The 11,555-nt window shown below is 50.0% G+C and overlaps 1 protein-coding gene across 1 annotated transcript in view; it reads left to right on the top strand.

The window, feature by feature from the left end:
- Positions 1-1,125: 1,125 nt before the first annotated feature.
- inpp5d (inositol polyphosphate-5-phosphatase D) overlaps positions 1,126-11,555 on the top strand; it is a 98,402-nt gene continuing 87,972 nt past the window's right edge. The window contains exon 1 of the mRNA XM_078410727.1: positions 1,126-1,346. Within this exon, the coding sequence (XP_078266853.1) occupies positions 1,189-1,346 (158 nt within the window). The 5' untranslated portion in view covers positions 1,126-1,188. The remainder of the gene's footprint in view (positions 1,347-11,555) is intronic.

Below are 11,555 nucleotides of genomic sequence, written 5' to 3'. Positions count from 1 at the left end.
AACTCAACAGGTCAGGAGAGAAGGAATGGGTGAAGAAGGGTCTCGACCCGAAATGTCACCCATTCCTTCTCTCCTGAGATGCTGCCTGACCTGCTGAGTTACTCCAGCATTTTGTGAATAAATTGATGGAACACATGGTCAAGTATTACTTTGGAGTTAATGCTGGACGATTACCTCTCATCTGAAGTTCAACTTTCTGTCTATATCTTGAACTTGTACTGAGGTCTGGGGTCTGGAACCAGTAATCCTTGTAACACCCAAACTGAGCACTTGTTTATGTTATTTCCCTTCCCTTTGTTGGATGTTCAGAGTGGACTGAAGGGGTGCCACTTGACCAGATTGAATTTATCACATTATTGAGGGCAGTGCATCTATAGGCAATTTGGTCTCCTCAGTTGATGCACATTGCAAAGAAAGTGCCATCAATCTGAAGAGAACAGTGAGTATGTCCATTAGCAGGTGGTTGTGTGGATAACTCTGTTTCAATAGACAATGTGGGCATCAAGGTTTTGTGACTGAGACCAAATGGTACAGAAGATGTAAAGTTAAAGGCTTTGACATTAAAGGCTGAACTGCTCGATTTACAACAAATGTCAAGGAAATTGGGAAGTATGAAAGAGATACACTGGGATGGAGTAGGTTCAGGATCAGCTCCTTTTCTCCAACCATCATGTTCTTGAGCTGAGCTGCGCATTCCTATTCCTACCTTGGCTAAGAAACACTTCTTTGCACCACCATGATTTCTCATTGTGTTTTGCACTAATGCCTTTGTGCTTTTTGTTTCGCACAATCTTTTTTTTCTTTTCAGTCCTGTCGAGTTTATTAGTAATTTACGTTTAATGTGTGTGCGCGAGTGTCGTGCGCCTGTGTGCTGTTGCAAGAGTATCGCTGTACCTGTACCTGTACATGTACATGTACCTGACAATATCTCGAGTTACCAGGTTAAGTGGGCTGATTAAATGTTAGTGAAAGGAGAAGTGGACGGTTTATGGGCTGCTATCGAGGCTGGAGATGATTGGACTGATGGGGTGTTGTACTTGAAATATACTAAACACACGTGTTGTTTGTCTCTGTCTGACAAGTACCATTGAGGAAGTGGAGCTCGCACTGTCTTTCTCGCGGCTGCAAACAGTGCAGTGTTTCGGGGCGCGGACACTCGCTACTTTCTTTGAGCGAGGCAGCGGATACATGGATGGAATAAAGGGAGGGAGGATGAGCGACCGGTGGTACCATGAAGACATCTCCCGCCCCATGGCGGAGAAGCTGCTGGCCAAGGCTGCCCAGGACGGCAGCTTTCTGGTCCGTCAGAGCGAGTCGGTCGGAGGCGCGCTCGCCCTATGTGTGCTGTAAGTTACCGCAACCGAGTGGCGGGCTGGGCCGGGCAAGGCTGGGCTGGACCGGGCAAGGCTGGGCTGGACCGGGCAAGGCTGGGCTGGGCTGGACCGGGCAAGGCTGGGCTGGGCTGGACCGGGCAAGGCTGGGCTGGGCTGGACCGGGCAAGGCTGGGCTGGACTGGGCAAGGCTGGGCTGGACTGGGCAAGGCTGGGCTGGACTGGGCAAGGCTGGGCTGGGCTGGACAAGGCTGGGCTGGGCTGGGCAAGGCTGGGCTGGACTGGGCAAGGCTGGGCTGGACTGGGCAAGGCTGGGCTGGACTGGGCAAGGCTGGGCTGGACTGGGCAGGGCTGGGCTGGACTGGGCAAGGCTGGGCTGGACTGGGCAAGGCTGGGCTGGACTGGGCAAGGCTGGACTGGGCAAGGCTGGGCTGGACTGGGCAAGGCTGGGCTGGACTGGGCAAGGCTGGGCTGGACTGGGCAAGGCTGAGCTGGACTGGGCAAGGCTGGGCTGGACTGGGCAAGGCTGGGCTGGACCGGGCAAGGCTGAGCTGGGCTGGACTGGGGCAAGGCTGGGCTGGGCTGGGCTGGGCTGGGCTGGACGGAGCAAGGCTGTGCTGGGCTGGACCGGGCAAGGCTGGGCTGGACTGGGCTGGGCAAGGCTGGACCGGGCAAGGCTGGGCTGGACCGGGCAAGGCTGTGCTGGGCTGGACTGGGGCAAGGCTGGGCTGGACTGGGGCAAGGCTGGGCTGGACCGGGCAAGGCTGGGCTGGACCGGGCAAGGCTGGGCTGGACCGGGCAAGGCTGGGCTGGACCGGGCAGAGCTGGGCTGGACTGGGCTGGGAAAGGCTGTGCTGGACTGGGCTGGGCTGGGCTGTGGGCGCACCGGGTGTGGGGAACCTGACGCCGGGGGAGAGCGCTAACCCCTCGCTCTGTCCGATCAGCCCTTAGCCGCTGCCGCTGCCCCGACACCACCCGCCTCAAGCCGGGGGAGGGGGAAAGGAAGAGAGAGAGAGAGAGAGAGAGAGAGAGGGAGAGAGAGAGAGAGAGAGAGAGAGAGAGGGAGAGAGAGAGAGAGAGAGGGGGCTACACCGACAGAACCCGTCCCCTGGTCCCAGGTCACGTCCCTCCCGCAGTGCAGATGGGCTTTCTGTTTCCCTGTTGATCTGCGGCCAGACTCCTGTCTCAGGCTGGACGAGATCCCTGGTCTCAATCCTCAGCTCCTCTCCCTTCGCCGCAGGGTGTGTGTGTGTAGGGATGAACTGCAGCCCCTCGCCCTTCACACCCCCCCCCCCCCCCCTCCCACTTCCACTCCCACTCCCACTCCCACTCCCACTCCCACTCCCACTCCCACTCCCACTCCCACTCCCACTCTCTCTTCCCCCTCCTTTCCACGCAGGGTGTTTTAATGGGAAACATTGTGCATCCCTCATCCTCTCCCCTTTGCAGAATATTGTGCTGTGTGTGGTGCGGTGCCTTTTCCTCCTTTCAGGATGATTTGTTGGGATGCGGTACAGCTTCCCGTCCCCCTTCCATCCCTCCCACCTTTCCCCTCTCCTCCCTGCCTCCTATTTGCGAGATTGGATGCAGTGCTGCCTCTCTCTCTCTCTCTCTCTCTCTCTCTCTCTCTCTCCTCTCTCTCTCTCTCTCTCTCTCTCTCTCTCTCTCTCTCTCTCTCTCTCTCTCTCTTCCCCCCCCCCCCCCCCATCCCCACCCTCTCTCTCCCACCCCACCTCTCTCTCTCCCACCCCACCTCTCTCTCCCCCCCCCATCCCCACCTCTCTCTCCCACCCCACCTCTCTCTCTCCCCCCACCCACCTCTCTCTCTCCCCCACCCCACCTCTCTCTCTCCCCCCACCCCACCTCTCTCTCTCCCCCACCCCACCTCTCTCTCTCCCCCCACCCCACCTCTCTCTCCCCCCCCATCCCCACCTCTCTCTCCCACCCCACCTCTCTCTCTCCCCCCACCCCACCTCTCTCTCTCCCCCCACCCCACCTCTCTCTCTCCCCCCACCCCACCTCTCTCTCTCCCCCCACCCCCACCTCTCTCTCTCCCGCCACCCCACCTCTCTCTCCCCCCCCATCCCCACCTCTCTCTCCCACCCCACCTCTCTCTCTCCCCCCACCCCACCTCTCTCTCTCCCCCCACCCCACCTCTCTCTCTCCCCCCACCCCACCTCTCTCTCCCCCACCCCACCCCTCTCTCTCCCCCCCCCCATCCCCACCTCTCTCTCCCACCCCACCTCTCTCTCTCCCCCCACCCCACCTCTCTCTCTCCCCCACCCCACCTCTCTCTCCCCCACCCCTCTCTCTCTCCCCCCACCTCTCTCTCCCCCCACCCCACCTCTCTCTCTCCCCCACCCCACCTCTCTCTCTCCCCCCACCCCACCTCTCTCTCTCCCCCCACCCCACCTCTCTCTCTCCCCCCACCCCACCTCTCTCTCTCCCCCCACCCCACCTCTCTCTCTCCCCCCACCCCACCTCTCTCTCTCCCCCCACCCCACCTCTCTCTCTCCCCCCACCCCACCTCTCTCTCTCCCCCCACCCCACCTCTCTCTCTCCCCCCACCCCACCTCTCTCTCTCCCCCCACCCCACCTCTCTCTCTCCCCCCACCCCACCTCTCTCTCTCCCCCCACACCACCACCTTGCAGAGTGTACGTTGGGGCGCGGTGCAGCCCCTGAACAGCTCAGCTGGTTGATCTGAGCAAGGTGCTCCTTCACCGTTGGCGAGGTTCCATAGCCGGTCCAGCATTGCTCTCTCCAGCACTGACAACACCTCCCTTTTAAGACCATCCCGTGTTAAGCGGTAGTACCTTTGCTGTTTAGTCGCCGTGCAGCTCTGAGTTTCCCAAAAATAAAATGTGCTTTTTGAGATGTCTCTGTGCAATGTGGTAAATTGATTTCAAATACAAGCTCGTTCTTAATCAGTATTGAATAATGGTTTCACTGGTTTTAATATATCTAGCTGAAACTTGGAACTGCAGATGCTGGTTTATACAAAAGGGCACAAGGTCACGCAGATGACCTTTCGGGTCGAGACCCTTCTTCAGACTGAGAGTCAGGGGAGAGGGAAACTAGAGGTATGAAAAGGTTCAGAACAAATCAGAGCCAGCACTGACGGACCAAGGAAAGGTGGAGCCCACAATGGTCCATTGTTCGCTGTGGAAGAGGTGATAATAAAGGGATATATGGATGCGGACAAGGAAATCAGCAGGACTACCAGGGTGGAGGAGGGGCGGGGAGAGAGTGGGAATGCAGGAGCTACCTGAAATTAGAGAAATCAATATTCATACCACAGAGATGCCGCCTGACCCGCTCAGTTACTCCAACATTTTGTGTCTATCTTCAAATACTACTTCAGATGTCTCTCCATCAGTAACCATAGCAAATTGCTCGTCATCTCAGAGGCCCCTAACACTGTTCTTCCCCTTGCCCATCCCAGTTGATCACATGCCCATTCAGGTCCCATCTACACAGACCCACAAAGTATGTTCTGAACTTGTATGCACCTTTTCCCTTTAGTGTCGGTAAATAATTGCCAATTTGTTTCCGAGAGAACCTCTGCTTCCTGATGCATGTAAGATGACATTGATAAATGTGAAAAATGGGCATGTAATTGGTGAATGATTTTTTTTTTTAATGGAGAGGTATGTATTCCTTGCATAGCAAGAGACTAAATGGAATCGTGGAGCAAAGTGATCTTAGGGTAGTGATGCACAAATTGTTAAAAGTAGTGACATGGGTTAACAAAGCTAAATTATATTTATAAAAGAAGCAATTTCTGTAGTTTATTTCTGGAATGATCGGAAAGAATGCTTGATTACGTGGTTTGATCACACTTGGGAGTAACCATGTATAATTCTGGTTTGTATTTTATTGAAAATATATAAAGGACAGGAGAGCATGCAGTAAGGTTTTACAGGAAGGAAACCAGAATTGTGAGTCTTTACTTCTCAAGAATAGCTTAACAGGTTGGGGTTGTATTCTGTGTTGACCAGATGTTCTTTTAAGTTATAATAAGTTTGTGGAGATAATGCTTTCACTTGTCATGAGAACAAAAATAGATGTGATAAAGATAACATGGTCATTAATAATTCTAAGCGGAAGTTGAGAAGAAGAGGCACGGTGGCTCAGTGGTGGAGTTGCTGCCTTAAAGCACCAGAGACCCGGGTTCGAGCCTGACTATGGGTGCTGTCTGCAAGGAGTTTGTACGTTCTCACTGTAACTGTATGGGTTTTCTGCGGGCGCTCCAGTTTCCTCCCACACTCCAAAGACACGCAGGTGTTTGGGCTGATTGGCTTTGGTAAAGATTGGAAATTGTCCCTGGTGTGTGTAGGATAGTGTTGGTGTATAGGGTGATTGCTGGTCATCGTGGACTCTGGGCCGAAGGGCGTGTTTCTGCGCTGTATCTCTAAACTAAAGTGAACCAAAACGAAGCCTCTTCTCTGCAAGAATGCAGAACTGTCACATACAAATTACATTTCTTCTAAATACAAGCAAAGGGGGAAGAAAAGAAAAGGATAGAAGAATGTGATGTTAAGGTTGGGTGAAGAGCAGCAAGAGAGGGCAGACTGAAGGACGGTCTCGACCTGAAACGTCACCCATTCCTTCTCTCCCGAGATGCTGCCTGACCTGCTGAGTTACTCCAGCATTTTGTGTCTACCTTCGATTTAAACCAGCATCTGCAGTTTTTTTTATCCCTTAGCAAGAGAGGGCACATCGTTTTCAAAGAATGTGAGGAATGGAAGCAGTAGACCATAGATTCCTCAAACCTGACCCTTCACGCTATAAGATCACAGCTGATTTGTACTTTTGCTGCAATTTGCCTGATAGATTGCTACTACTGCTGATACCCATAATAGTCTGAAAATCTAATTTTACCTTAAATATAGTTAATAATTCGGTATCCATAGCACTCTAGGATAAAGTGTTACAAGTGTTACAAATTTGGTCGCCAAATTATAGGAAGGATGTCGACAAAATGGAGAGGGTACAGAGGAGATTTACTAGAATGTTGCCTGGGTTTCAGCACTTGAGCTACAGAGAGAGGTTGAACAGGTTGGGTCTTTATTCTTTGGAGCGTAGAAGGTTGAGGGGGGACTTGATAGAGGTTTTTAAAATTTTAAGAGGGACGGACAGAGTTGACGTGGGTAGGCTTTTCCCTTTGAGAGTGGGGAAGATTCCAACAAGAGGACATAACTTCAGAATTAAGGGACAAAAGTTTAGGGGTAACATGAGGGGTAACTTCTTTACTCAGAGGGTGGTGGCTGTGTGGAATGAGCTTCCGGTGGAAGTGGTGGAGGCAGGCTTGATTTTATTATTTAAGAGTAAATTGGATAGGTATATGGATGGGAGGGGATTGGAGGGTTATGGTCTGAGAGCAGGTAGATGAGACTAGGTCAGAGAAAGTGGTCGGCGTGGACTGGTAGGGCCGAACGGGCCTGTTTCCGTGCTGTAATTGTTATATGGTTATATGGTTATAAGGAGTCAGAATCTTCAGAGGGAAGGATTTTTTCGTGTCCATGCTGCCTAGATCTGACTCCCCCCCCTACCCCCCTCCCTCAACCCAACCCCCACCCACCCCCCTCCCCCAACCCATCACCCCCCCCCCCCCCCCCCCAACCATAATGGAAATATTTTCAGGGTATCTACATTGGCCAACCAACATTTGGCTTTACCATCTTTTTCAGAGCCCTTCCTGTTAAAGTAGATGTGGTGTATAGCAATCTGCTTTTGCTTTAGTTTGGTTGCTGGGTGCAGCACAAATAGTGGAACTGACCAGTAGAACATATGCTGCAGACTTGTGTAATTATGTTGACATGCATGACTAAGGAGTTGGCCTTATCTGCACGCACTGTTTTTCATCTGCACGCAAAATTTGTGGTGACTTCTGGTTTGTGTGTGCCTTGCCTGGAATGATATAGTGAAGCAGGTTTAAGTCAAAACAGTTACATTATGATTCACGATTGGCATAAGGCTTGCTTCCCCTGTGTTGTGTAGCTTCATGGTTGTAGTATGAGTGATTCCTCTATCTGTTAATCATAGCTTCTGGATTATATTGTAGCTGCCACAAAGATGCTGATGAATGTATATGACCTCTGTCAGTTCTGCTCTTGAGCCTGTCACTGGAACTTTTAGTTTTCATTCTCTTTCATCACTGGAACCCAGGAAATAGGGTTGGCCATTCAGGTCCTCAACCCAGTTCCACCATTGTCTGCATCTTATCCGTGCCATGCCTTTATATTCCTTTGTATTTTTTCACCACTCCCATACACGCTTGGGACAATTTACAGTGGCCAATTCACTTCCAACCCACTGTCTTTGGACTATGGGAGGAAACCCACACAGTCTAGTTTAGTTTAGACATGCAGCGTGGAAACAAGACTTTTGACCCACCAAGTCCGCGCCAATCAGCGATCCTCACACGTTAATACTATCCGACACACTCTAGGGACAATTATCCTACAAGCCTGTACGTCTTTGGAGTGTGGGAGGAAGGTTGCCGGAACACCCGGAGAAAACCCACGAAGGTCACGAAGAGAACGTACAAATTCTATACGGACAGCACCCCCAGTAGTCAGGATCAAACCCAGGTCTCTGGCGCTGTAAGGGAGCAACTCTATCACTGAGCCACCGTGCCAGTCACTGGGAGAACAAGGAAATTCCACAGACAGCACTCAAAGCGGGCTTTGAACCTGTGTCTCTGAAGCAGCAGCTCTACAAGCTATGTTACTGTGCCCAGGATTGAACTTTGGTCTTTGGTGCTCGAAGGCAGTGGCTGTACTAGTTGTGCTGCCCTCGATAATGCAGTGCTTGGCTGAGAATTGTGGTAGTGTGTTGCACACTGCATGGCCTGGACACTGACAGATGATGCCTCCCCTTTATAGTAGAGAACCCGAGAAGCAGAAATTTGGGAAGGAATAGGAAGTAATTCAATCAATGATTCATTGATTCAAGAACACTTTATTGTCACATGCACCTAGGTGCAGTGAAATGCTTTGTTTTGCGTACAACCCGGTAAAATCGTACAGCAGATTTCACCCAGGCAGTGCACGAGAGTCGCCACGTGTCTGGTGCCGACAAAAGTTCTCACCATTCCTTCTGCCTGCCACTGCACGTGGCAGCAGGCACACCCCACCCCCCAGCTGTCCCCCCTTTGATCCCAGCGCCCCCCCCCCCTCCCCCCCAGATCCCGCAACATTCTCGGCAGCCCCTGCCCGGGTAGCTCTTGGCCACTGTAATCAAGTAGAAGTAATCAACTGGAAGAATGGATGAGGAATGGACTACATCGGGGACATTCCATTTCTACATTGTTTCAGATTGCAGAGTTCCCCAAGGTACAGGAGGTCATGGATGATGTGCTGTATGATAATTCATATAATTAACAATTCATGAGAAATACCAACAACCTGAACAGCCTCTTCATTTACTAATAGTCCCATGGTACTGGCCTTTCTATTTGCCAACCATTCTAACAGCACAAAAATAAAAGCCTTTAGAAAACGTGCATCAGTTCCTAAATTTATAAATTGAAGCATGATGCTATGCCCGTGTCTTTTATGTGTCTTTTGTCTCTCCTTATTTTCTTGTCATAGGGTCATACAGCGTGGAAAACCCCCCTTCGGCCCAACCTGCCCACTCCATCTAACATGCCCCATCTATACTAGTCCCACCTGCTTGCGTTTGGCCCTTATCCCTCTAAACCTATCCTATCCTTGTACCTGTCCAAATGTTTTTAAATGTTGTGATAGTACCAGCCTCAACTACGTCCTCCATATACCTACCATCTTTTGTGTATTAAACAGCTATTAAATCCCCCCCCCCCCCCCCCACCACCACACCTCCATATCACCCTAATGTCCTCTGGTTCTCAATTCCCCAAAAGACTGCATTTGCCCAATCTATTCCTCTCATGATCATATACCCAATGATCTGCAAAACCTGCAAGGGATTATCGTGACACAAGAAAATACAAAGCCATTGAGCCTACTCTGCCATTCCATTTAATCATGGCTGATCTAGCCCTCTATTGGAGTGAATGGTGTCCAAGGTGTGGAACGCCTTCTTATAACTGCCTTCTCAAAGGCAGTGTTTGGTTAGTAGCCACAATGGTGTTGGTGAAGATCCACCCTGGAGAATGAGGAAGGCTTGAGGTTCTTGCAGCCTGTAGTTATGAATCCCATCTACCTTCCCTCTATATCCTGACCAGTGAAATCATCATTTGGCTCCTACTTGCACTCCCTACTCTGGCCATCTGTACTTTAGTCTTGTAGGAAAATAACAGCAGATGCTGGTTCAAATCGAAGGTCGACACAAAATGCTGGAGTAACTCAGCAGGTCAGGCAGCATCTCAGGAGAGAAGGAATGGGTGATGTTTCGGGTCAAGACCCTTCTTCAGACTACTTTAGTCTTGATATTTTGCCGCATGCTGATGGTGCCTTTATTCAAGCCACAAAATGATCTCAATTACTATTTGCTTGCTTAAGCACTTGGGTTAGATGATTGTGTCATCATCTTCCATGTTCTTCATTGACCAGGAAGATTCTGGTTACGGAATATTTCAAATGGTAACAGCTAGAGTTGGTTGGTGCTGAGGAGAAAGAGGAGGTGGTAGGAAAAGCACAAAGCAGCTTTGAGAAGAGATTAGAGGGGTGGGGAAGGAAGGATTTGATATATCTCTGTCCCTTTTCATGAACTTCTATAAAACATATAGATCAAAGTATTTGGAGGATGGTGCAGCTAGTGGAGCCACTCTCAGTGCTGAGGACCCAAGATTGATCCTGACTTCATTCTGTCTGTGTGAAGTTTGCATGTTCTCCCTGTGACTGTGTGGGGTTCCACTGGGTGCTCTGGTTTAGTTTAATTTAGTTTATTGTCACGTATACCGGGGTACTGCGAAAAGCTTTTTTGTTGCGTGTTATCCAGTCAACAGAAAGACTATACATGATTACAATCAAGCCTTGCATATGGTGTACAGACACAGGATAAAGGGAATAATGTTTAGTGCAAGATGAAGTCCAGTAAAGTCCAATTGAAGATAGTCTGAGGGTCTCCAATGAGGTAGATGGTAGGTCAAGACCACTCTCTAGTTGGTGATAGGATGGTTCAGTTGCCTGATAACACCAGGGAAGAAACTGTCCCTAAATCTGGAGGTTACCTTCTACATCCCAAAAGTGTACAGGTTAATTGGCCATTACATATGCCCCTTGTGATAGGTAAGTGATAGGGCCCGGGGAAGGTGAGGATGTGGGGGGGAATAAAATAGGATTAGTGGTAACGGTGGATGGTCATCAATAACTCAACTCGATTTTCTGTCTGTGTAAACTGGCTGAGGATTGACAATAAAATTGACTTTGACTTTGACTTTGAAGGGCCTGTTTCTGTTTTGTATCTCTATGACTCTTTGCTTCTGCTGTTATGAGCCACTTTCTCCTGCAAGAAAGGGGAAATGTACGAGTGAGTTTGCAACTGGTCATGTGCATGAGCTGAGTTGTGACTGTGTGGCTTCCGTGCATGCTGTGTGTGAGAGTTGGGTTAAGGTTTAGTAGCATTGGTACAGAGAGTGATCACGATAGTGGTGCAGTTCATGGTCTGCAAGGTGGTGATCAATTCACTACACTTGAACCTACGTCAAATTCCTTCCTGTGGTCAACCATATTTAGTTTAGTTTAGGGACGCAGCTTGCAAACAGGTCATTTATTCCACCGGGTCTGCACTGACCAACAATCACCCACACACTAGTTCTATCCAAAACACACTAGGGACAATTTACAGAGGCCAATTAACCCACAAACCTGCATGTCTTTAGAATGTGGGAGCAAACCTGGAGAATCTGGAGAAAACCCATGCCATCACAGGGAGAATGTACAGACTCTATACAGCCAGAACCCTTAGTTGGGATCAAACCTGGGTATTTAGCATTGTAAGGCAGCTGTGCTACCTGGCATTGACCTCTGCAATTATTTGTTTTTGCTAACCATTGTGGATAAAGACAATCTCGACAGCATTTGCAGCCAGCACGCCAGTGTACCTAATGGCGGCTATCATTGACACACTCTTGAGCACTCAGCTTTTGCCCAAAGCATTATAACCCTGAACTATTTCTGAAAGAATGTATGAACTCAATGGGTAATATTGGCTGCAAAACTGCAAAGCCAAGAGTCGTGTGTTTAATTGCCATATGTACTGGGGAAAAGAACAATAAAATTCATATTTGCTGTAGA

Source organism: Rhinoraja longicauda, chromosome 13 (assembly GCF_053455715.1).
Source record: "Rhinoraja longicauda isolate Sanriku21f chromosome 13, sRhiLon1.1, whole genome shotgun sequence".
Taxonomy (NCBI): Eukaryota; Metazoa; Chordata; class Chondrichthyes; order Rajiformes; family Arhynchobatidae; genus Rhinoraja; species Rhinoraja longicauda.
Note: the sequence above shows the minus strand (reverse complement) of the source record. Positions and strands in the feature narration are given on the sequence as shown.